Raw genomic sequence first — 26,988 nt, forward strand, 5'->3', positions numbered from 1 at the left:
GTTGTAGTTCAAAGAAAACTGCAGACTTCAGGGTTTGGGGGTTTGTAAGTTGCATGGTAACTTCAGGAGTGTATTTCACACTGCTCTTGGCCTTGTCACCCCAGGCCGTGGTTGCTCCAGTTGTCCCAAACCCCAGAGAAGCAGATGCTTGTGAAGGGAGACAAGCACAGTGGTTTCAGACTCTCTGGGGAGTTAACGTGTGGGGTTTGTGATAATGCTGAACCTTGGAGCACCCCATCCTTGTGCAGCACTAAACCCCGTGTCACCACAGCCCCGATTTAACAAGGTGGTTCTTCACTGCCCTCAGTGTGATTTGTTGCCTTGTTGTCCTCTTCTCTGCTTGGTGTCTCCTCCAGCACTGAGCAAGTAGAATCTTTAATGCACGGTAGACTTGAGAGATAGGAATGGCTGTTTTGCTCCTCCTCTGGCAAAATAATGGAACTGTTGCATGATCTGAGAAGTGTCCAAAGAACATTCAGGTAACCTGTTACTATACCACAAGCTAAAGGTGGAAGAAGAAATGAATAGCAGGTTCACCTAAATCTAAGCAGTGCATGTTTTGCTGCAGTCAGCATAACGATGACTAAGACTTATTCATGCTGAGTATTAACTTGTCCTACTCAGGGAGTAAGCTATTTATTGCATATGTAATGTGGCACAGCCTGGCCCTTTGTGAAGCTTTGAGATAAATGCTTCCCCGTGAACGCAGAGTATGTTATTAAAAAGAAATCTCTGCAAACAAGCATTCTGTAATATTTATGAAAATCTCCTGGTAATGCCTTTTAAAAGCAAACAGAGTTTGACAGATAGCGCCGTGTACTCACAGTAACAACAACACTTTCATGCTTGATTAATAGCCAGTGAGCACGTAGCCCTGTGCAGTTGATGGCTGCAATATGCTGCATGGTGTTGGCTTGGAAATATACATTGAGTTGGGCTCAAGTTGCTTTCCTTTTGTGATTCAGATCATTCAATGAGGGGTGGAAGATCAGCATGTTGAGCGTAATTTTAGAAAGGAAATGAAGCACCAAAATGCATTAAAATATCATTAAGGAATTAAATGGAACCAGATACTCTGAAACATTTAAGTTCAGCTTTTGTGGTACTTTTCTTTGTGTCATTATGTGATACTGGAAGTGAAAGTGTGGAAGTCCTGATTTGACTCTTCTCTTCTCTTCTCTTCTCTTCTCTTCTCTTCTCTTCTCTTCTCTTCTCTTCTCTTCTCTTCTCTTCTCTTCTCTTCTCTTCTCTTCTCTTCTCTTCTCTTCTCTTCTCTTCTCTTCTCTTCTCTTCTCTTCTCTTCTCTTCTCTTCTCTTCTCTTCTCTTCTCTTCTCTTCTCTTCTCTTCTCTTCTCTTCTCTTCTCTTCTTCTCTTCCTTTTCTCTTCTCTCTCCCTCTCCCTCTCCCTCTCCCTCTCTCTCCCTCTCCCTCCTCTCTGTTGTAATGAATTGCATGTTCTGTAGCTACAAGTGTACTTCTAACATATGCACTGAAGGAATCTGTTGCGGCCTCTGCTGTTATGATGGGAGAATGCTTTGCACCCAATTATGTTAAAAATCAACCATATATGTATTCTGTCACATCTTCAGTAATCCTTATGTTTCTATCGAGTACAGATATTAATTGCATAGTATGCAGTGAAGTGATTAACATCAATGTAATTTATCATCTGGAGATTTCTTAAAATGAATAAATGAGTTGTTTTGTTCAGTGAGGTGTTGACCTCTTCAGAAACTTTGATTTAAAGCTTTTTTTTTTTTCCTTCTCTTTTTATAAATATGAAAAGTACCACAATCAGCCAAGTGTTCAGTTATTTGATTTTCTGGGGCATTAGCCACTCTTGTTTGTGACATTTCCCAGTTGGGTGCTCGTTTGCAAGCTCATTAATAAGGTTTTCTCAGAGGAGTGTTGTTGGGAATGAAAAGCATGCAGCACAGCCTGGACGTTGCATTTTGGAAGCATTCAGCAGGAGCACACAGCTAAATACTGAAGGCAGGAATGTGTAGGTACAACACATCTTCCCATTCCCCTGAGTACGACTGAGCATGGCGTGCTGCTGGGGTGCAGTCCCCAAGAGCCCAGTCCTGACCACTGATGTCAGAGGTGGCTCTGCCCCTGTCAGAGCCGGGGAGAAAGAGCTGGGTTGCCAGGTCCGTGCTCTCTCTGACTTCATTCCTGATGAGCAAATCTTCTTGATGTTGGGATAAAGGTGACAGTTGCATCCCTGCCTGTGTATAGATGTTAACATCTCTTACTTCTTTTTTAGTGTTGAAAGATGTATTCCTGTTGAATACGTGCAAGCATAGTGAGATATAGAAAACTGCCAGGAGACAAATTGTGAGAATGGTTTATTACTGCTATTTCTATAGACAATGCAGCTTGCTAGTTTGGGACAGAGATCAAAGCAGAGCTGAGGATCTCTGAGAAATAACCATCTTTCTTCAGATGGGCACTAAAGTGTATTCCGGGTGATTTGGAAGCCAGAATTACCTAAAGTGGGCAAAAACTCTGCTTGACCTGCAGGATCTATCTCCTGAGAACGCCATCTGTCATCATTTCTGCAAAGAGGCACACTTGGAGAATTAATTCAGTAATCACCAAATGGATTTAAAAACTTGGATTCGCTACCTAATTTTACAGTGCAGGCATGGACATTTTCAGCTGAATCATTGAAAGAATCCATTTTGTAATTTTCTCAGTTGGCAAATAGTCAGGCACTACAAAGCCCCCCCAGGCAGTGCTCACTGCCCTTGTCTGCCATGAAGGAACTGACCACGTATCGTCACGTCACTACTTTGTGATGTACATGTTCAGCTGCAGTTTGGCCATGCTGTGGGCCAGGAAGGGTTGGCTGCTTTCTCACTCTTGGTGGTTGGTGAGCGTTAGGAGTCGGCTGAGTTCAGAGAAACGCCTCTCCTGTTGAAGAAATGCTTTCCAGAATGTTTTAACTGTGGTATTAATGACTGTTCAGTGCAGTTTTTATGCTTGGAGTGGACAGATTGCTGCATCGCAGGAGCCGTATCACTCTGAGATTGCTGGAGGACCAGGAGCTGCTGGAGTGTGATGATTCAACTCGGGGATGACTGGCATGGCCCCAAAGAACATCCACCTCAAGTGCGATGTAGTTTATGTTTTGCAGCTTGTAGCAGTGGAATTATTGGGTACAGCCACACACTTAGATTTACTGCACTCGTTTTCCTCGTTAAGCATATTCTGATTGTGTTTCATAGGGGAGACATGAGGGCAAGAGCATAACCATCATTCACCTGCCTCCTTGTATTTCCCAAGTAAACCATCCTTTTATTTAAGGTCATATTTCCATGTAGGAGTCATATCTATTATGTGTTAGCATCCTCGTGGGCTGCAGTGTGTGGGAATTCAACCACAGGCTTGGCAGTTGGAGAAACCCATGCTGTTACCACGCAGCACTTACTGCCTGCAGAGAGATGTGCTGCCTCCTGTCGTGCTGCCATTGGGTTTAGTCCGCTTACAAACGAGATAAATGTTCTCAGCAAAACTTGGCTGCCTTCCTCCAGTTGGTGTGTTACGACAAAGGCAGCAAAAGAATCAAAGAATCATAGAATCAGTGAGGTTGGAAAAGACCTCTGAGATCACCTAGCCCAACCATCCACCTACCACCAGTCTTGCCCACTAACCTTGTCCCTCAGTGCCACCTCTACGTGGTTCTTGAAACTGGGGGACCCGTTGACCAAAGGAGGCCTGGAGGGATGGCACGAAGGCTGTGGCCTGCCCTGGTTTCCCAGACCCACACAGCAGAGCCAGTGTTGGGCCATGCTGGAATCAAGCTGTCACAATCAGTCTGGTGTCACTCCTTGAGACGATGAGCTCGCCTGTCTTTGAGATCATAGGTCTGCCTGATGAAAGTAAATGGGTAGAAATAATGGGCTCAGGTTTTTGTAAGACACTGAACTCTGTATAACGTGATATCCTGACTGATTAATGAGAGCTAAGCATAATCGATGGAGCGCACATTTAAATGGATTAAGAAATCACTAACTGGCAGATCTCAAAGAATAGTCATTAGGGAGTAATCAGCAAGCGATGGTATTTTTAGAGTAAATGCACTGGCCTGGGTGCTTAGCCTGATGCTCTTCAATGCTCCCATGACTCATTTAGAAGTTCTTTAAAAAAAATAATAATCAAAAAAATCACTGTTAATAATCTTTGCTGATGGCACAAAACTGCCTAACAGTTAATAAGAAGAAGAGTCAAGGCGTATGCAAAATGACTAGAGTGTTTGGGTAATTTCTGAACCACAGCACTTGGAAACTCTGGAAGGTGAGTGCAGCCTGTATCCCTTCTTCACAGAAGTGGAACTATATCCTGGGAGTGGAACAGTTAGAGTGCTGCAGCAGAGGCCTTCAGTAGAGAAACCAGCTCGGAAGACCCAGTGCTTCCCTGCGTGCATGAAGCAAGGAACTGAGGCTAAGGTGATGGTTTTTCTCTACTGCGCTAGTGAGTCCAATCCTGAAGTCCTGCAGATGTCTCAGTGTGCAGACTTAATAGAGATGCTGCTGGAAGATTGGATCAATTGTGGAGAAAAGTAAAAGGAACTTGACAGCCATGGACAATACCACACATGTAGGAAGAGCCTTAGTCCAACTGTACCATAAGGCACTGATAGCACGATAGCCATGGGGGAAGTATGCTGAGTACAGGTTGGATATTAGGAAGAATTTTTTCTCAGAAAGAGTGGTTGAGCATTGGCACAGGCTGCCCAGCGAGCTGATGGAGTCACCGTCCATGGAGGTGTTCAAGGTGTAATACGCAGGGACATGATTTAGTGGGCAGTATTGATGGACGGGTGGACTAGATGATCTTAGAAGACTTTCCCATCCTTAGTGATTCTGTGATTCTATTACTTTTCCTTTCCTGGTTGCCTTCAGGAGTGTGGGAGGCTGAGAGGTTCCATCTCATGCACACCATAATTGATGGGCAAGGCAAGGAGCAGGCCGTGCTGTCGCCTCTCTGAAGGCTGCTTTTCAGTTGTCTTTGAGGCACACAATGCGTGTGTTGTAAAAGAAATCTCATCAAATGCAGAATGGTTTTGTAATAAGTTTTTCAAATTGGTTGCTGCTACAGTGTAACCTTTAGACTACTGGTATTTAACCTTGTATATCACTCGTAGGTTTTGAATGAATTTAGCTTAATAAAGGTGCCTTATTAAATTACTAGGCTTTTTTTTTTCCTTCTAAGCCACTAGAAATGGGCATACAAGGAAATAGCTTGAGGTTGTTACATCTAATTGGCTGCCAGTGGAGTATATTGTGGCTCAGAAGCATACATGCAAGCATTTATTTTTATGTAGTAATCCGGCAGCGTGATGTTATGAAGTTCCGAGTTGAGGATTTCAGGCAGTTGGAATGGCTGTAAAAGTTCGTCTGCTGTTGCTTATGCCCTGGACTGCCCCACACTGTACTACCACAGATGTCACTACTGGAACGTGGCCTTTTTAATGAAGTGGTCAATAGGTGGCAAACGTTTGGTACAGACCTTGAAAAACATCACAAGCTGGTGGTGTTGGTTACTGAATGTCCTGATTCCAGGGAGGAGCTGAGCTCAGGATCTGGCATTTTACAGAGCTTTACTTAAGAGTCCATAATCCGAAGAAAACAGATACTGACTTGGTCTGAGCAGCAGAAGTAGAATTAAAGATTATTTCTGTCCTTAAAAAAATAAAAAACCCTCACAGCCTGCCCTAGATTCTTGGTCAAAGCAAGTGGAATTTTCCCTGTATACCACATGCCTAATTAAAATGTCAGTTCTCCAGAGTGACCGGCCATCTTTCAGCATTTTGAAGTGTTTTCCCATTTCCATAAGTGCCTTCTGTAATTACTTGCTTGTTGGTGAGTCCTGCTTAAAAGAGACATTCACTGTGATGACTCTATTGGGAATGTTGTTGTCTTCACAAGTACAACTGTGTGTTAATGAAGTCCAGATTTATACTGTACGTGACATCACAGAATGGTTTGAGTTGGAAAGGGACCCAACATCTGTCTGTTCATCGTCTTCATCAGTGACCTTGATGAGGGGATAGAGTCCACCCTCAGCAAGTTTGCTGATCACATGAAGGTGGGAGGAGTGGCTGACACCCCGGAAGGTGTGCTGCCATTCAGCGAGACCTGGACAGACTGGAGAGGTGGGCAGAAAGTGGTATGGATTCAGTTTGCTTCTTTCATTTGAGTAATGAAGACGGAGGAGCCATGGAATGGAAGGGCTCAGCTCTTGTAGTTTTGGGAGAGCTTACTTCATTTGCAGTTCATTCTCAGTACAACAAGCCTTCAGTGTATTCCTCTTGATTTCCATAAGTAATTGACAGCTGATAAGCATCTCATTAGAAACAGTGAAATTTATCTCACTGGAGCAGCAGAAGAGGCGAGCTGCAGCAGGTCTTGCACGTGGCTCTCAGCACTGGGTGCCACGCAGGAAAGCCTCCGCATTCCCTTGTAAACACGGGTTTTCTCTTCCACAGAGTCATGACAGTTGGGAAAGACCTCTAAGACCATCTCATCCAATCAGGCTTGCTCTGCCATGAGCCCTTCGGTACCGTAGCATCACACATTGTGGGTCAGCTTGTGTCTAAGGCATCCATCAGGCTCGTGGTTCCAGTGGAGTTGGGGCTCTGCACCTCATGTGCAACACGTGTCCGTGACACCATGAACTGCACACAGATACTCCTTAATTTCTTGGCCACAGGAAGCATCTGTAATGGAAATTTGTTCATAAAATATTTGCAGTGCATCATCTCAGGAGGGGATTTACTGGTGTAGCTTATTCCATTACTAAAAATTAGGGGAGTTTAAATTGCTCAAATCCTGACATGCATTTATTTATTTTTTTTCCTGATCTCTGTTATTCCATAGGAAGCACGTTAATGAGTTGAACACAGTTAATAAAATGCAGCAAGCCGATATTTGTGGTAGCAGTTAACTCTCAAAGGAAACAGAAACATTTGGATTGTCTCAACCTTTATGCATCCCGATTTATTTATTTATTTTCGCCTTCCTTTATTTCTTACAGTTGAAAGACACACGTGGCCTAATGGCAACCGTAGCACTGATATCACTGATAGCATTTTAGCTGCAGCTCAGATTACGTTCTTAATCTGCTTTGCAGTTATAGGAGGTAATGAATTTTCTAATCACGGGCTCCAGCGTGTTCTGGTTGGTTTTGTGGGTTTTATTTTTCCTGCAGGGTTTTGCTAACGTGTGTCTGAGCTGCCTCCCCAACTATAAATGCTTTAATTCTCTGTGTTTATTTTAGGATTTAGAAGAGCTTCATTTCGGCTAACGAAAATCTTCAGTTGTTCAAACAAAAGCAGCGGTGGCTGTGATTTCTTTCTGTGTTTCTAACAAGCATCTCTTGTAAAGCCCCGGCGTATTAATATGCGCAGACACAAGGTGTTGTCATACAGTAATATATGATACACGATAAAACGCATCAATTCCGAGCACCACAAATATCTCCGGTTTCACCTTAGCATGAAGGCAAATGAGTTCCTTTTAGCTTGAGTGAGTTCAGAGATAAACTCTGGTGCAGCAAAATGCCTTTCCTGGGGAAGGGCGGTGTGTAGTCGGTGCAGATCTCCTATCTGCTCGCGTTCCTTGTTGGTAATCACTCTGTCTTGGAGCAAAATAGCAAGCACTGATGAGACGCGTGGCGTCGAGGGGGCCGAGAGGAGCGGTGGTGACGGCTGTCTTTTGGTGTTGGGTGCGGAGAAATCAGATTCCGTCTGACAAGGAAATTTATGAAATGATGTTTTTGTCATGCAGATAAGCCTCAAGTGCGGGTTTCTCAGAATTACCCAGTGCAAGGCCTCACGAGAGAAGGGGAGCCGCTCGAACTGACGTGCGCAGCTTTTGGAAAGCCACAGTAAGTTGGGAACTGCCCGAGGATGGACCAGGCTGTGACGGAGCCGTGCCCCTGAAACGTGTGGGTGTTTTCCACCTCCTTTGCTCTTGCAGAAACTGAATACGCCATTCTCTGCTGCGAAGACGATGCGATAGAATGAAAGAGTGGAGAGATCCTCTCTGCACCCGAGCTCGTGCTGCCCTAGACTCACTCAGAATGGTTGGAGGTGGAAGGGACCCCCAAAGGCCGCGTGGTGCCGCTCCCTGCAGTGCTCAGGGACACCCACAGCTCCATCAGTGCTCAGAGCCCCGTCCAGCCTGACCTTGGCTGTGTGCAGGGACGGGGCAGCACCGCCTCTCTGGGCAGCCTCTTCCACAGGTTTAAATTGATTTAAATTAAGACATCTATTTTGATTTGCATTTATTTATATATATGTATATATATATATATAAGAAAAAGAGAGAGACTGAGGAATTTGTGCTGTTAGGACTCCCAGGAGAGGAGCAAGCCCTCTGGTGCAGAAAGGACAGGCAGCAGCACGGGAACTGTGCAGCCGTACATCTCTTCCCCAGGGAATGGCGTAGGTGGCAATTGGTTGCAATTAATCTGCAAAAGCAAGGTCAGTGGCCTGTGTGTTGAATCCTAATAAGGTGCAAGTATGCAGAAGTATGAATGGCCCAAAGAATTGAGCACTTGTAAAAGTGGAATGGATCTGTAAGGTAAGGCAATCCGTCTTTCTGTTTGTATTGACTGTATGATAATTCTCGCATTTTGGTGACCTGTGTTGTTTCTATGAAATGCAAGGTTTTATTTCTTTCCCCTTCTGCCATGCCCTTGAGGCTTTCTTATATTGTTTAAGAGATTTATGCATTAGGAAATTCCTGATGAGGGAGGGTACATTTTTTTCCACACTTCCATTGTTGTTCTAATTTAAATTTCGTTGACTTTTTTTTTTTTTAATACTTCCTCTTCCACTTGGATTTATGGCTGTCAAGTATTTACTATCCTTTTTTATTTTCATCATATCCATGAGATTTCTGCACACATCCCTGAAATCTGTCAGCGTCTCCTTGGTAGCGTGCCCAGAACTGAAGAGTACTGCAGGTGTAGTCTAACTTGAAGTCATCTAGTTTGACAGATCTGCTTCTGTGGGCAGGGACAGGAAGGGTCTGTGCAGCTCAGAAGCGAGAAGGCTTGTGATACTGTCATCCTCCACAGTAGTCTCCTACCTCACCTAGATGATTTTGTTTATTCCTCCTTCCCTGCACATTAGAGGCTGGCACATCCCCTACTCCCCGTTCAGAATCTGTCAAAGCCCCTTTGCATTTCTCCTCTCATGGGTAACAGCAGTTCCTCCCATTTGCTATCAGCAGGGAATTTGATGAATAGGCTTCCTTACTTCTTTATTTTTTTTTTCCAGGCAATGAATAAGGCATACACACATTAACTAAGACAGACACCTCTCCCAGGCACTATGCCACTTAATGTTGTGGTGATGCTAGTGATGTGCTAGGCATTTACTTATGTAGTCATTTTGCCCATGTCTCTCCAAACAGAAGAAAATGTACAGTAAAAAAAAAATACTGCATTTAGCTCTTTGCAGCAGTTTAGGATGTTCAGAGATGTTTTTTCAGTTTAACAAGAGCATTTCTGTACACTGTTTTACATCATGAACATTAGGCTTGGGGGAAGCTCAGGGAAAAAAACAAAGCCAGAAAGGAGGAATTTCTATTTTGTTACTGCCCAAGATTAGACAATGGGGGGAAACCAAAACGCAGCAAAACCCAATGGCAGAAGTAGGAAGATGCTGAAATTGTCACTTTTAGGATATTCTCATCTTAGAGGACAGGCTGCTGTGTGGCATAAATAGCGTGTGAAACTAACGGGCTCCAAAATTGCTAATAGCTCTTAGAAAACTGTAGCTGGGAGCATCAGAAACCTTTCCCCAAACGTTGAGGTAGAACTGCAACTACAGCTCTCAAGGGAGCTGCTGTTTCATGGGCATGGGCATTAGTGGTATGTTGTGCCTCCTTACCATGCGTTACGTGCCCATCCTGTCATGGGTGGGAATGGTAGAACCATAGAAGGGCTTAGATTGGAGGGGAACTCCAAGATCATTTTGTTCCAACTCTCTTCCATGGGCAGGCTTGCTGCCTAAGGAATTAGGCTGCTCAGAGCCCCATCCACCCTGGTCTTGAGTGCCTCTAGGGATGGAGCAAAGCAAGGAAGAGCACGCCAAGCCCTTGTCCAAAATCAGATGTCAATTCTGTAGTATGCAACCAATAACCAAAGGGTTTTATTGAGTGTTGCAGCCATTCCAGTTGAGAGGCTGGGATGCTGAGAGTTGAAGAGCTTTGACTTTATTACAGCAGTCTGCCATAAGCTCGAGCTCTTCTGATACCTTCAACAGCACTAGCTCCCAGCAAAATACGACCTGCAAACTTCGCCTTTGGAAATAGGCGATCTGAAAACTGTGTGATGGTTTAAACCTCCCCTTTTTCAGAGCTCAGTGTTTAGTCAGCCTAAAAGCTCCTATATATTTCTTGCTGGTATGAGCTGTCTCAGAGAAATAGCTGATCTGTCCTTACTGCTGTTTAAAGATTTTAATAATAATAATAATAATAGTAATAATAATAATAACAACAACTCCCCAAGCCCTGCTGCATTTGTTTTTCTTACTGGCTTTACCAGCTCTAACAAAACATGCTAATTTCATTCCCTAAATTATCCAAATGTGATACTCATTTTGGTTCCATTAGTAAAAGGATGCAGGAAACAAGCTGCCAATTGGAGAAGCAGAACTGGGGAGAGAAGAAAGGTTCTCCTGTTTGCTAGCAGCTAAAATGCTATCACTGAGCAGCAGAGCCAAAATTGCAGTAAATAAGTCTATCACATCTCTTTGTGAAATGGTTCAAACTTTGATGCAGATGTACTTGTTCTGTCACGTGTCCAGATCTGCACTCAGCACCCTATGGATGCACGTGTAGTCCATAGGCCTCAAAGATTTCAGATGTACTGGATAAGTGAATGATTAACCACTAATGAACTTTCTTCCTGCTTGCATTAGTGTCTTCAGAAAATTTAAGGTCTGGATACAGTTTCCTGTGGGGTTAATATAAATTTAAATTGAGGAAGCCCGACAGCATCTGGGCTTGAGTAGTGCAAAAAAGCATGTGTTGTTTCTTTACAGTTTTTCTTGGTTTTGGGCTTTCTGTCTGTGGATGAACTATTGAAGATGCCATCTTTACCATAGGAAAATAGTAATGTGATTATTTCTTTTTCTCCCTCCTCTGTAGGCCTACGGACATGAGGTGGTTAAGAGTAGATGATGAGATGCCTCAACACGTTGTAGTGTCTGGTTCAAACCTTCTCATTAGTAACCTAAACAAAACAGATAATGGTACATACCGCTGTGAGGCTTCAAACGCGGTGGGGAAATCACATGCGGATTACATGCTGTTTGTATACGGTACGTGAGAAAAACCACCGTTCTTCTAGACTCATTTACACGTAATTGCAACATCCCCCTCTCTGAAAGCTTTAAAGAAGTTAACGTTTTGCTTCCTGGAAGGATTACAGATAGCTCCCAACACACCTCCCTGATATTGGGGTGGGCTAAGGGCTGGAAAAGCGTTTCTTTTGCTTCTGTAACTCTCGGTGTTGTGCATCAGGTGCAGAGCCATTCACTTCCCCTTCTCTGGAGCTGTTGTTGGGGGCTTACCGAGGCACGTGCTGTCAGATGAAGGCTCAAACAAAGCTGGAGTGGAGGCTTGAGGAGAACTGGGAAGTTCTCTGGCCTGGCAGTTCTTGCAGGACTTTCTGATGATTCGTTTTTCCTTTTTGTGATCCCTTTTTCAGTGTCATCAGCAGTGGTACAGGGTTGTTTTTGTGGGTTTTTTTCCCTCAGTCTTTTATTAGCGAGTTAAATGACTGAAGAGTCAGCCAGCATTCCCTGGTAATTGCAAACCAGTAAATAAACTGGAGGAATGAGATGTCCTAAGCCTATCTGTGACTGCTGAGCAGACACTAAAACATGTCTCAGCCTCTTTTTAAAGTGCTATTAAGTACCTACTTTAATTCCTCAGTTCCTCTACATTATTTTACCATTGCTCTAAACCTTGTTGTACTCCTGTCACGAGGTGTTTGCATATAATGAAGATTCAGAAGGCACTTGAAGAATGATCCCCTACTTTAATTACAAAGAATTCCCTGGGCTGAGTATGTAAACTTGAGCTGCTGGAGTGGTTACTGTACGGCGGAGCTGAGCTTGTGGTGGGTATTGCCTGTTATTTGGATGGGACAGTAGTGTGCTTTGGTTTGAAGTTTGTTCCATGCAGCAGCTTCTTGAAGCCCTGCAGTCCAAATTCTCTTGTATTCTCTCTCTGATGCTAAATAGTGGGGAAGCTAACACCGCCACTGGCATGGGACCACTTTTAGGCCCAGGCTTAGAAACTTGCCCAAAGAATGAAGTCAGTACCACACTTCATAGCTCTGTGCTGAAATTGAACTCCTATACTCTAGCATGCAGGCAGTTTTCTGGTGTCTGTAGCTCTGAAAGACTCCAGTATGCAGTGCTTCCCCCCTCTCAAGGTTAAGTTCCCAGGAGGAATTTTAACAGTAAAGGTGATGCACTTCCCAGGGGCTGTTAACTTGTGGAGTGAGGAAGGCTTCTCATGGTTTATCAGGAGCTCATGGCCAAGCAATGGTTCTGCATCCCTTTCCTGCACATTTGGCTGTGCCCCACTACAACTCAGCACTCTGGACAACATAAAGAACTCCTTTAACTCTGAGTTCAGATGGGAGAAATCCAGAGCTGCTGTTGTAATGGAAGCGACTGGGCTTTGAGCATCCCCTGGGATAGAACCTCAAGGAAACCTGAAGGAAACTGGTGTTGCTGTGGTGAGCCTGGAGAGGAGCAGCTGGTCTCCCTTCACGTGTCAGTGGAAAGCACGCACTTCTCCAGACTTTGCTGCATTTGGCTCCTCTCCCCACTGGAAGATAGTGAATAGTATATTGGCTGTGCAGCCTGTATGCCTCTGTAGGAGTAGTGTGAAAGCCTGCAGGAGGATCTGCTCGCTGCTTGCCCGCTGGAACTCAGCCCCCAGATCCCTTTCCCCTTGGGAGGGACACACTCCACGACAGGTAGGGCTGACTTAAGTCTCCACACCAAATGAACGTACCTGCAGTTCAATGGTAGTAAGTGCAAGTGATTGCCAGCAGCCAGGGCTTGCAAAAGAACTGCTGCTGCTCTGTGCTTCGCTCACCTTCCTCTGTTGCACACGTGGTGTAAGGATGTCTGGTTGCATTGACACACACAGAAGACAACACTTGTTTGTCCAATTCCTTTCACACTTTTCCTCCCTATGGGCAGCCACATTTTCTAGAAACTTCAGGCACAATTAGCACACGGTCTTTCTGTTGCATTTATTAAGGAAAATCCTGCTGCACAGCATCGTCCCCAATGCAGTTTGGGAAATGAGCTGGGTTCAGCCATGGCTTCTGGCTTGGTGGAAGGGCAGGGTCATTCTTCCCACTCTCCTATGGAGACGTGACAGCATCTTGGACCTTGGGCAGAAGAGTGGGAAGGCTGTCCAGCATGAGCATAGGGACTGGGGTACTTGGAACATAGGAGCAGGACAAAATGGCTCTCAGCATAAATGACCACTTTCTTCTAGCTGTCTCCACAGTGGAACAAACTCCAAGGTAATATCTCTTAACTTTCAGGAAGTTGTGCAGAATACAATAAAGGTGCAGCATATAATTAAAGTTCAGATGTATTAATTAGGGAATCTGAGAGCTTTCTTGGAGATAAAAGAGTAGCAGATGTGTTAGTGATGGAAAGTTGACGTGCTATAGAGAAAACCTAAAATCAAAAGCCTATGAAATGTTTCATGCTCTATTATTGCAGAATGAATCCGTAGTTCAAAGTCTTCCCAACTACTTAGCACATTCAGTTTGATCATCTGGGCGTTGATACATATTTTTTTCTTTTACATCTTCTCATATCTACCTCCTCCTGCCCAATAGTTTTGATGAGGATGTGCCCATGTACGTAATATAAATACTGGGAAGAGCGGCAGCATTTTGAGTCTGAGCAGGTCAAGTGTCTCTGAGAAGTGGTTATTAGTTACAAAGAGAAGCATCTCCATATCTGTGTTTCTCATTAACAGTGCACTACGAGCAAAAACAAGACTGTCAAAGTAAAATTGTCAGAGAAATACTGACTTTTTTATGAAAAGATCTTGGTGAAATGGATATTCAGTAACGATGTTTTCATTTCTTTGTATTTATTACTATCTTTGAAGTAGTTTTTAACATCCTGCTGACGTGTATTCATAGAGGAAGAATAGTGAAGTTAACAGCCCTGGAAAAAAAGTGAGATATATTCGTGTGCTGTTGATATTTAGTCTGTTAAGCACAGCAGGGCCCCTCACACAAACCTCCCACCTGGATTTCAGATGTATATGTAGACAAACAACAAAGCACCACTGTGTCTTTCTTTGTACATGTAAACTGTTCTTTTTTGTTGTGGAAAGTGTGCAGTTTATTTTTCTTACAGCTTTCCCATTCCATTTTTCTCTCTCACTCATTGACTAATTTATGCTGGGTTTTGTTTTGTTTTGTTTTTTATTTTGTTGAGCATTGTAAGAGGCAAAAAGGGGGAGAGTTTCTGGGCCAGGTTCTCCATCTGGACTGTCTACACATAGCTCCCTTGATGGGGATCGAGCTAGGGATGACGTCCAGCTGCTGGGGATCTGGTCCTTGGTCTTTAAAGCCAGCTGGAAGTTCCCCACCTGGTTTTAGAGAAGGAAGGGCACCCAACAGCCATGCTGCTTCTTAGCATCCTTGTTTTTCTCTGGTCATTATTGATCGCTGTTGTGTTCTGCTTGTTTTTTCTTAATTTGCTTTTTTATTATTTTCCTTTTTATATTTTATCCAGATCCCCCCACAACTATCCCTCCTCCCACAACAACCACCACCACTACCACCACCATCCCTACCACCATCACAGGTATGGTACCTTCATAACCATTGAAAATGTCCTGACTGTTTATTGTCTTTTGTGTATGTAAGCAGAGCTTGAAGCCTGGGGAAAAACAACAAACAAATCACTTGATTTTTATTTTTATTTTTTTTTCTCAAATGCACCCACTGCGTGAGTCCTAATCTGGCAGTTCAACAAGTTGGGGTGTCTTTACTGCAGGTGTTTCTGAAGCATGGAAATCGCCATGTCAGAAAGAGCTTTTGCTTCAGTTACTGGTGGCTAATACTGGGTACTTCCAAATGCAGGATATTAACAGCCTTAGAACTAGGTTTGTACTGGGAATCGTTTCACCCTCAACCCCATCACTACCAATTTCTGAGCAGTTAATTACTTGGAAGCGTAAAGTATGGTCTTGAGTGATTTAATTCACCTAATGTAATTGGAGATGCTTTCTTGTCATGCATCGGTGTTCCTTCTATTTCTGTAATAAGCTGTGTACCTCACTCTCCCACCAAAAATGAGTCCCACCAGTCATTTTTAATTGAGTCAAAAAGTCTCTGTCGGAGCCTTTTTGAGGAGCTGGCTTTAAGGATGCTGAGTTTTTTTGCCTGTCCGGTAAGAAAAGATGAACAGATCCAACCAGCTGATCACCATACACCTCTCTATTTTACACGTATCCGTCATACTTCCTCACTAGACCCGACCCTCTCCACCCATTAACAAAGCCCTTTCTGATTTTGTTGTATTCATTGGCATCACCATTTTTGTTTTCCTGATGTTTTCTATTCCAACGGCTGCTTTTGCTTTTGCTGCTTTATTTATTTGGGTTTGTTTGGTTGGGGTTTTTTTGAGGTAGAAGTGATGAACGGAAGGTGAGAGTGGGCCATTGAGAAGTGAATGGCTGAATGTTTATTGTTGCTGTAAACCCTCCCCTTTGTAAATACCTTCGCATTGATACTCTTTGATGGCATTCCTTGGCTGACTCTTTAACAGTCCTGTTTGGGGCATCTCGTGGCTTTTTTCCTTCCTGAGGTTTTATAACCAAATCAGGCTCCACTAGCATGGACAAGCAAGTTTTCCAATGTGCCTTAATATGCACTTTCTGTGCGCTGTCTTTCATATGTCATTGTGTTGTCTGGACTTTGCCATTTTCTGTCTTCCTCTTTCCAGGTGGTTTTTAATACTCCTGAACTCCAGGCACCCAGATGCTTGAGGACGCTTTCCCATTTTACGATTTAGTCACTTTATTTCAGTTCTCTGTTTTTAATCTCTTAACCAATTTTCGTTTCAGAATAGGCTTCAAACTTCATTATTTCTAAGTCTCCCTAAGAGCCCTTTGCAGAGAAACTTTGGTCCAGTGTGTCTCAGTGCAAACCAACACGCGTTCAGTTTTCTTTTGTTTTGCAGTAATTTGTGAATTATAGAAGGCTAAAAGGAGGAATCTGTCCTGATGCTTGAGTGACCCCATTGCATTTGTGTCAGTGCCTGCTAACATTAACCACTGTCCTTTTTGCTGGAACTGAATTACAATCAGCCTGTCATTGCAGGGATCACCCGAGGACTGTAACAGTGCATGCCAACCTCACCTGCAATTTCAAACTCTGTAGCAGTGGCTGTTAATAATAAATAGCAGTGTTGTTGCTTGCTCTTCTGCTGCAATCACTGCTGACTGCCTCAGAATGTGAGGGAACTCCGTTTTTGAATAATTCTCACTCTTTCTTCTCTAGCCTGCTTCCCCATCTAATGTTTCTCATCCAGCATTCAAACCTTAGCCCTCCTAACCTAAACTGAGCTTGTGGTCCTTCTCCAGACATGTGAGGATCATGGGATTTCCTCAGCCCTTGAGGAGCCACCAGCGTGATGCTCCCACATGCCGTGGGGTGAGTTGTCACCACCTCACATCTCCCAGTGATCAGACAACCTGGACGTGTACCTCCACGGGGTGGCTGAAGCCTCCCTCTAACCCTGTCAAGCTTAGCATTGTGGGTTCTGGTTCCCAAAAAGAATTGGCTCCATGTTAACAGTGGTCCTTCAGGAAGCAAGGGCCTTCGGATATGACATTTCTCAGCTGTTCCTCCTGCGTAGCTTTCCCTAACAGTGTCCCCCAGACACAAGCTCAGCACTGCCCGTTATGAGGTTGTTGCACTGTGAGGAAGTGTGACTCGAAGCAGTGATTCAGTGCATGCTAGGGCTCAGTGGCTGACAGTGCTTTGTTTCCTTTACAAGCAGAATTGTGGAAGTGCTGTGGTCTGAGGAGCATGTGACTGCCCTATGTTTTGCTCACATCTTTATTTTCAATGGTGGAGAACGTACCTGTTTGCTGTCCCCCCATTTACAAAACCTGGACAGGTTTCCATTGTGTCTTCGATGCATTTCTGTATTGGTTTTGATACACTGTAGTTGTCCCTGTTGCAGTGGAGTTGGAGTCGATGACCTTTAGGGTCCCTTCCAACTCAAATGATTCAATGATTCTGTGCTGAAGAGGCTCCAAATGTAGTGAAAATGTGATGATGTTAGCTGATACCAACGGGTTTTTTTAACAAGAATCACAGGATGACCATGTTGGAAAGGATCCCCGAGATCATCCAGTCCAACCTTCTGCCTGTCACCAGTATTTCCCCACTAAACCATGTCCCTTAGTACCACATCTAAAGAAGAAGCTGATAAGAGAGATTTCTCTATTATTTCTGACGCTGATGTGGCACTGAACCTTCCTGACATGGATCTTCACATTGGTTGCTTCTCTCACAAAGAAGAGCTAAGGTTTGGCCTCGCTTCTTTGTGCATAAATATCATATATATGTGTTGTGTGTGTGTGTTAGCCAAGTGGCATGTCTGCATCTGCACCCCAGGAAAGTGGGCGATCCTGGATAGACTTTTAACCTCTTCAGTAGTCCATAACCAAGCAGTAGGAAACCATGGGAATGTACTTTTGGTTTTTCATTTTGTAGGTGAAAAAAAAATAAAAGAAAAAATAACCCCCAGGTCAAATTAACATAATCTTTAGAATTATATGGCATAGCAGTGTTGAAACACTTTTTAAAGCCCCGAGAGACAGTTGAAAACTTAATTCCTGTCATCACCAAAATGTCGTAAGATTCATCTGCTGTGGCATAATGGATTTGTTTGCAGAGGGGAGTGCTTCTGGTTTCCACCTGCAGGAGATAGCTGCAAGCATTCTTCCAGCAGGAAGCGTTTCCTTAGGGTGAGGAGGATTTCCAATCTCTTCTCCTTCACCGTTTTCCTATTTCTGATATATTTCTGGACTGGTTTGTGTCCCCTGAAACCGCAGAGTACAAAGAGATTTTTTTGGTTTAATCAAAACTGAAAAGGGGGAGGTAGGGGGCAGGGGAAGAGAGGCCTTTCTGTGTCCATAGCTCATGTTTTTAGGTGAGCTGCCCACAGAACATTTTCATGGAGTTATTCTTTTTGAGTTATCGGAGATAACCTGTTCTGGGTTCATTTTTCCCCGCTGAAGCTATCTAACAGAACAATCTCAAAGGGCTGCATTTGCTACTCCGTGTGCATGGTAAGTTACTCATTTTGAGCAGCTTCCAACGACAGGCATCTTTTGTACTTGCTTACATGCAGTATTTCTAGTCGAGCTATGTTCAGACATGACAGGGAAATGCAATTCTGCCTCAAAGAGTTTATCTTTGAGTGATGAAAAATAGGAGCCGGAGCGGCAGATACAGCAAATAGAGGAGGACAGGTAGTGCAGTGTGTAGGTGTGTGGTGTAATGTGGTCATTATTCCCCAGCTCTGGGTGCAGCAAGATCCCTGCTGTGCTCACAATCCTTCCCCAGCCCCCTGAGGTCCCTGTGCAGAGCACAGTGTCCCTTTAGCAGCTGTTCCTGCTGGACAAATCAAAATCCCGTCTCAGGGCTTCTGTAGGCTTGACCTACAAAGGCACGCTGAGCTGATAAAGTGGTTTTACGGCATGGAGGTTTTGGGGAAGATTACAGCAAAACTCTGCAAAGCTAACGTGCTGCTTTTTTTTTTTTCAGCAGAAGGGAAAGCAGAGCAGTGGTGAAGTTTCCAAAACAGCACGACCTTTAAAGCTTTTCCTCTGTCGCTGTTGCTTTGCTTCAGTGTAGGTGCTTGAAAAGATTTCCTGTGTGACAGTTTGATCTTTTTAGTATATCCTCCAACTGCATTGATATTCTGACCGTCCTTTGGTGTTTCAGCTGTTATCGCTGGCAAGCTCTTTTTTATCAGTTCAAATTGTCCTTGTGGCTTTGTTCATTAAGATGTACAATATGATACAGCAGAGCAAACTGCATAATTTGAATTACCCCTACAGTCGTTACTTGAAATGCTGGTATTGGACAGCTGTTGTTTCCTGGGAGATAAAGGTTCTTAATAATAGCAAAGCCCTCATCTTTGGGCAGAACACAGAATGGAGTGCTTCAGCCTGCTATTTCCAGTGTTGTTTTGCTGCCTCCTGGACTTGCTTAGCACGTGCACCTCCATAGCCCAGGGTCTGCAAAATTACCTGGACGTGTATATGTGCATTTATCGCACTTTGTCTGCACGTAGATCTTGCAGGCGTCTTGGCAGCTGTTTCAGTGGAGGCCTGGGGGTGCAACACACGCGCCTCACCACTGTTTCAAGCCTTGCACTGGGTGCTGCTGATGCTGCAAAAATTGTCCACCTTGCAGCAGTGCCAGGCTGGCAGATTTCATGATTATTACATGTCTGTAGTGCAGGTTGAAACCAAAAGTCCCTTAGAATATACAGTATGAGGCATGTGGGGCTGGCCAAGCTCTCCCTTCTGCCTAAGGGGCTGTGCATGCCCTGTGGAGGTGAACAGGGGCAGAGGTTGCTTTGTCACTGCTGGCTGAGGGCTCTGGAGCTGCCAGCTCTATGTAGCCCGTGCAAAACATGTGCTTTTACCCCATCTCAGTGACCTAAGAAATAATAATACGTGGATATCTCAAATGATTGAGAGGGAAACGGTGCACTTGCGCACTGTGAGGTCACGTGCAGAGAACCTCTCTGAAATGAGGAAAAGGACGATTTAATCCTCAGCAGAAGTTGGTTCTTTGCTGATTATCGCTGGCTGTGTGTGAAAGCCGCTGCTGGGTAGGATTTATTCCAACAGGAATCTGAAAACAGAGAGGGTGGGAAGAATGCAGTAAGTCATTCTTGGCTCAAATTACCTTGCAGTGGGTTTGTGGAAGGTGAAGAGGCGACGTGGGGGTTACTGAAGTACCCACACACTTCTCAGGCTTGGTATCTCATCAGGTACGGTTGTGTTGGTTCCTGGTGCAGATGTCCACACAGAGCTTCGGTTTGCACCACAGCTGCAGCTCTCTGCACACAGGTCACTTGCAGTCCCCAAAGAGCCAGTGTTGGCCTTCCCCCAAAGTTAAATCTAGGTGTGGTGTTCCCTTCCTCTGCATTCAGGGGTTGAGGTAAAAACCAAGCCCTCGCAGAGCTTGATGGAGAGACATGCGAAGGCGTAGTCTGAGCCGCAGCGCTAATTTAGGAGTGTTTTTGTTCTTGTCACACACAGCTTCCATACAGATTGTGATTATTTTTGTGAAACATCTGGTCTCCAAATCAAACTGTCTCTGGGGTGCATTGCAACATGCCCATGCACAAATGCTTTCAGTACAAGCTGGAACTGCTTTACTGAGGCTCATCGTGTAGGATCGTAGCACAAAGTAGGCTTTCATCCATCCTTCAGGGTAGCGTTGGAGACAGAAAGGATCACTGTGGGTTTTCAGATTGTGGATGGGGGGGATCTGGGGCTCCTCTGCCCCTCACTGTCCCACAGTGTAACTGAAATACAATGTGGCTGTTAGCATCTAACAGGGATTAGAGGTCATTGGAAATCCAGAGGTTTGCATAGGTCAGTGCTCAGGCTGCGACGGGTTAAGGAACAAGTTTAAAAGCACTGCATTGAGTGGGTCCCTATAATTATCAATATCTCTTGAATTCTTTTTAAGAAGAGTCTATATGAAACGTGCATTTTGCCTTTGGTTTGGGGTAGGTGCTGCTGCGATGCTCTTTGCAATAGCAGCATGCTTTGAAGCTCTGATGCGAGGCTGTAGCATTACAGAAGAGAATAAGCCTTCGAGTTTGTGAATTCAATTTTGCTACCAGGGTTTTAATTTCCCTCGTTCTGTTGGAGACCGTGGACTAATTATGGGCTGGTTGCAAGGGCCCAGTCCGTCACACTCAGTGAACTGTTGTAAGTTGGAGAGAATCCATTGGAAAAAATGAGAAGGCATAACAGTGGAGCTCGTAACTCAACTAAATGCTGCCCAGATGCCTTCGTGCAGTAATTTTATGAATGTGTGCTTCTGTGTGTGTGTGTGTGCGTGGCTGCGTAGCCCTTAACGTGAGTGGTGAGTGCCCAAAACTTGGGCCATGCACGGGTGCTCTCATTTGGCAGATGACACCGTCTGTATCACAGCACAATGTATGTCACTGTCTTCGTTCATTCAGGGTCTGGCGTGGTGAAATCTGCTCTTACTGCTGGTGCTAAAAAGAGGTTATTATGAAGAGAAACACTTTGCTGAGGCCCACAGTTCCTTTCTTGGGTACCTTGTCTAATTATGAATCAGTCCCCTAATGAATTTCTGTACAGGCAGATTTCGAAGGACCGTTACGCTGTTTTTACTCTTCATGCAGCAAATTTTGTCGAGTCTTCCTGGTAGAAATCAGGAAAAGAAGCCTTGTCCGTTTCATCTTTATCTTAAGGTGAAAAGTGCCTAAGTGGATGGAGCCTCTTTGTCTCTCTGCTTTTCCTCATCCTCTCTGCTTTGCTTTGCCACGTCGTGTAGAACAGCCCTCGTTGAGCACCAGCTCATTTGAAACGATGCGCATCGACATTGTGCGTGCTCACACCCGTCACTCAGGGCTTGCTTCGAAGTCAGAAGCACACCGTGTATGTTCTTGTCACTCCATATCAGAGGAGGACAGGGGAGATGGTTTCTCACCCACGATCTGGGGCAGAAGTCTGATCTGCGGAGGTCTGTGTGTCTGGTCTGGCATATAGAGATGGTTCTTGAAAATGAAGTGATAGCAAATGGCGTGTACATTGAATCAGCTGGGCTCAGGTTAGCCTGTCTGTCTTAAAATTTGGGGCTGTCTCAGCAGCAGCGCTGCAGGGTCTGGAATGTTCCTTCTCACATAAGGCAGAGCAGCGGTGGAGCTTGGCATGTGCGCAGATTCGCGTGTATTCATTAATTTCATACCAAAGCAACAATGACAGTTTTTCTCTCCTTTGCAATGCAACCCCTGTAGTAGTGTGCGTGTGTTGGGGGGTATTCTTTGCTTCGTTTTAACATGAGATTATTCCTCTTCGGAGCACTGTGTATGTGCAGTCCTTCTTCTCAAAGAAAACGCTGGGATTGAAACGGACTTCAGACAACTCATGCTAAACTTTATCTGGTCTGTGTTTCCTATTTGCAATCATCCAAACCATTTGCTAATCATAACTTTGTCATTCCAGCTGCAGCCAACATCTTGTTTGACTTGGATATTTGTTCGCACTTACAACTGCTTGAGAACTTTATTTTTTGTAACCTGTTGGTCTCTGTCCCCAGATGGGGAAGCGAGATGCACTGTCCAGTTTGCACTCTTTCTTGACTAATATCTCTTCCAGCACGTGAACACAAGTTTGCTTTCAGCAGATTTTCTATTTAGTGTAAAAACTGACGTAACCTTTTTGTTTCAGGAAGACAGTAAATTGAGACTATTTATAGATGCCGAGATGCTATCTCAGGAATTAATACTCGGTTTTATAATCCTTTCTAAATGCAACTTCCCCCTTCACCTTCACCACCATTTTCCCCTTCACCATTTGCTTGGTTAAAATGAGGCATTATTTGGGGATTGCAACTCGAAAACAAGGAAGAATCCCACTCTTGTTCTCATCTGTGCTTTGGAAGGCTTCCCTTGCAGCCTCCACCAGAGTTCCCAGCAGGAGAACAAGTGCTAGCATATTTAAGTGTGTGTTAGATTTGATTGCCAAGATGAGAACAGTCTATGTTGGCAGTGGAAACAGGCTAATGACAGCTTGATAATCTGTTATGCAAATCTTGGTGTAGTTTGTTAAATTGTGCAGGGTTTATTTGTTTTGCTTTGATAATTAAAGCATGTAGACCTTGTATCTGTGAGCATTGTGTATACCTTGTATATGATTCTTGTCCTCACTGCTGCTTCAGAAAACCAGACTAGGGCTGTCCTCAGCTAAGTTAAAAAAGGAATCACTCCTCATTTTTCCACTGCTTCTTCTGAATGTGAAGGAAGGCTACCCTTCCTTCCTAGGGTTGTCCAGACAGCATGTTAATCAGGGGAAATGCCTTTGCGAATTGTCCATCGTTGGTACAAAACTGAAGTTCCAGGGAAGTTCACAGAAACTCACATGGTAGAGTGCTTCTCCACTTCTACTCCTGATTTTATTCATTTAAACGTTGCCTGCATCAAACCGAGCGCAGTCCTGTGGAGCTGTCTTTGCTGTGGGTGACAATGTCTGGGTTTTGCTGTTGGCTTGGGAGTGTTGGTAGGTATCTGCAGAGTTCTGGTTGTGATCTGAAGAGTCAGCCCTTTAAAGCAAGCAGCCAGCAGGTTCACCTGTGTATGTTCCATCAAGGCAGAGGAGGATATGTAGGACTAGATGAAAATTGAGTGTAACGGGAACTAAATAAGCCAGGACTCTAGATAACCTGACTGAAATGAGATTTAGACCCGGTGGTGTCTGAAATAACACAGGGCACTGTCAGGATGGAGTTCTCTAGAAAAACCTGTGAATTTGGGTCAGTCTCTAAAATTGCACATTTCAAACACCTATGAAGGGATGAAACTTATTTGGCAAGGCAGCTGCTCCAAGACGTTCCCCATGACTTGCAATGTCAGTGGAGTAAAGTAAGCTTCAGAATAACAACCACCATAAAGCTTAAATACATTATAGTATAGTAATCTGTTAACCACGGGGAAAAAAAGTTCAGTTCAGGTTGTGACCCAGTAAAACTCAACTCCAGAATTCAGGATATGTTTTGTGGTATAGGAATGGGTACTGTCTGTCTGCATTTGCCCATTTCCAGCTTTGCACTGAAAAGATGCTGCATCTTGTGGGTGCACAGCTCAGTGTAGCCAATGCAAGGCCGTGTACACGTGTAGCATGCTAAGGGATCCTTTTTGTTTGCCAGCTCTAAGTGTGGCCTGGCCTCAGGGGCTTTAGGATGCTTGGAAGTGCCCTGTGTTGGGTGAAGGAGAAGAAACTGAAGCATTCCCTGCCCTTGGCAGGTGGTGGGTGCCTAGACTGCAGGGAGCATTTTGATGCAGGCAACATTTGAATGCATAAAATCTATATTCCAAGTGTTAGCTCTTTGTGCTGCTCCTGAGCTTCTGTTTTGGTACTTGCCAACAGAAGAGTTGGTGTTGGTGTTCTCCCCATCTCACGTTCCCCTGACTTTACAACCACCAGTAATTGTTCTGGCAAGGTCCTGGAAAAAAAATAAGACAAATTTACTGTTTTCCTCAGGCTCATAGCTTTTGAACTAGAGGCATGTCTTCTAAACAGTGCAACTCACTTCAAATGCTTTTTGCCTTTCATTTTATTATTGCTTGTCACGCAATGTTCTTTGAAAGCTTGCTCATATATTATCTGTTCCATTTTTTCCATTTTCCCTTTTTTTGCATGCTGTTCCTCCTGTTTCTTCCCTTCCTCCAATCCTCTGTTCCTGTGTGTAGACACAACGGCGACGACAGAACCGGCAGTTCACGGTTGGTATCACATTCCTGTTTATCTTATTTCTCAGCACTGCTGAGTGGCAAGACAAGCCTGGGAAGGGGAAGGAAAAAAAGAGAAAAAAAAAAAAAGGAAAATGCAGTCTTCAAGGGAAAACCACATTTCAAGTGAACCGATCTCATAAATATCACATTTTAAGGCTTGAAAGTCTGTCTAGGCTTGTCGTTTCAGTTGTGAGTTTCATAACCAGTTGTCCCAGTTCCAAGGCCAGCACTGATCCCCCAACGCAGTGGAAATGACACTGGTGTAAGAGGAGCACAAAGGAAGCAAGTGACTTTCTTTCAGTAATTTCTGTTACCGAGGTCATCGTTTTGGGCACTAAGATGAAATCTGGCTAGGGGAAAACAGGAACGCAATTTATTTCTTAAGAGATGCGTGACTTTTTCAGCATTTTTCTTTTATTTCAAGTCCAGAAGAAATGGCCTCTGGGAGGTGTGCCCGAGCTGAGCACCGTGCTTGGTGTTCTGCGGGCACTCGGCAGCTGAGCCCTTCGCCTCAGAGATCAGGAGGGAAGTTTTCGTTATTACACTGCAGAAGGAGATTTTACAAACAAATAGCAACACTTTCTTATCAGCATAGCAGTCTAGCAAACTAACCCTTCTCAGCTGCTCAAGGAAGTCTAGCTAACAGCTTGACAGCTTCCTTAGCTTCCTACATTTTCAAAGTAAGCCTAAACAGTCACTTCAGACTGAAAGTTGAGCATGCAGTTTTTTGGCACAAACTCTCTTTTCAGCTGAAGAACCAAAACCTCTGACGATTTTAATTGACTAAACCATATTTGCTTTTCTGTTTTATTTTCTTAACGTTCGTAAATCAAGTCTTGCAGTTACTGATGTGAAATGCCAAAAGTCTGCGATGCCACACAACCTTTTCTTCTTGCCTCCTCCCAACAAGGTGCACCTTGGACACTATTGTGTGGACGGAGGACTGAGTAGAGCTGAGTTTTAAGCAGTGATGCCCCATATGCAGTGGAGGGAAAAGCAGTTTTGGTTCCAAATAGCTAACCTACATAGATGCATTTTTCCAAAACCAAAGGATTCAGGCATACTTCTGTTTTCTGTATTGTTGCTGATCTCCCGGTGTACATTGTGTTTAATGTTGGGGTTCAGCATCACTAAGTTTGGAGCTGTGGCCATGGAAGTCATGGCAAGGTAATAGGAGTCCCAAGTGACATCTCTCATGCACTACCCTAAGGCCCATGAAAGTCAGTTGAAGGCAAAACATTAATCACCCCATCATTACCCGTGGGGAAAAGCCTTGAAGGCTCTGAAGGTATTGAAAAAGACAATGAATATGGTTTAATTAAGTAACAGCTTAAAAAGAGAACTCGGTAGCTCTTGGTAATGGATGATAAAGTGTGAATAAAATTACAGGAAAACGCAGATAAACCATTTAGCATTTTTCATGGAGTTGAGACTGTTTTCCACCACAATAGAAATTGAAGGTGGCTGATTTATTTAAGCACTCAATAAATGTTACTTCATTAACTCTGCCCTTGGGGCTGTGCAGTGGGTTTTGCCATCACTGTGCAATGAGCACAGACCCAGTGTGGGGACAGCAAGGGCTGTCAGAGCAGGGTGCTCCCCACCACAGTGACCCACCTGGTTCTTAAGCACAAGTCCTGGTGGCTTTCATCTCTTACTTGTCATAGCCATACAAATAATGCTTTTTTTTTTTTCGAGGAAGGGCTCTGAGTGTTTTAACCTCTGCAGGGGAGGACTCCTTCTGTATAAGACTGACAACTGAAATGACAAGCAACCCTAAGCAAGTTAGCTCTGGCAAACTTTTCTGCCTTAAAAATCCAACCTGTTTTTGTACTAAACTTCACTGTGTTTGCCCTCTTGGGTTCTTTTCCTGTGAAGACTCTGGGATTTCTTTCCAAGCTTGTGTTGCTGGAGTGTGTATGGGTATACCAGGTGTTTATGTACGTTGGCCATTTGTTCTTACCAATGTCCAATCGGAGTGAGCATGTATGTGAATGACTAGAAATGCATGGGCATGAACTAAAGCCAAATGGATTTTCTCCAAAAACGATTTCAAATGAATTGGGGGAAGAAAAAATAACAAGAACAAAAAAAAAAAAAAAAAAAAAAAAGTCCAACAACCAAACCCAGAAAGATTGATAGCAAAGAAAATGAAATGCAAGGCTAGTGTGGAACCAGCACAATACTTCAATCTGGGAAAGGAATTTTGAGTCATTTCATTTTTTGGAGTGTATCCTAGAGGACTGGGGGGAAAAGGAGTCCTGTATGTGTATGCATGTGAAAGTGGTAGCAAAACCCCTGCCATTCCTGTTCTCTGATGGAATGGAGTTAACAGCAGCAATGCATGAGTGACTTAAAAGCACGAACATTGTTAACTCTTT

At 44.1% G+C, this 26,988-nt stretch overlaps 1 protein-coding gene across 1 annotated transcript in view; it reads left to right on the forward strand.

Annotated features, from left to right (window-relative positions):
* CADM1 (cell adhesion molecule 1) overlaps nt 1-26,988 on the forward strand; it is a 153,258-nt gene that overhangs the window by 113,792 nt on the left and 12,478 nt on the right. Inside the window, exons 6-9 of the mRNA XM_065738301.1 lie at nt 7,794-7,893; nt 11,169-11,341; nt 14,813-14,884; nt 24,566-24,598. Of these exons, the coding sequence (XP_065594373.1) occupies nt 7,794-7,893; nt 11,169-11,341; nt 14,813-14,884; nt 24,566-24,598 (378 nt within the window). The remainder of the gene's footprint in view (nt 1-7,793; nt 7,894-11,168; nt 11,342-14,812; nt 14,885-24,565; nt 24,599-26,988) is intronic.

The sequence above is a fragment of the Cyrtonyx montezumae genome, unplaced genomic scaffold (genome assembly GCF_038088225.1).
Source record: "Cyrtonyx montezumae isolate F1298 unplaced genomic scaffold, pur_monq_1.0 scaffold_22, whole genome shotgun sequence".
In the NCBI taxonomy this organism is placed as follows: domain Eukaryota; kingdom Metazoa; phylum Chordata; class Aves; order Galliformes; family Odontophoridae; genus Cyrtonyx; species Cyrtonyx montezumae.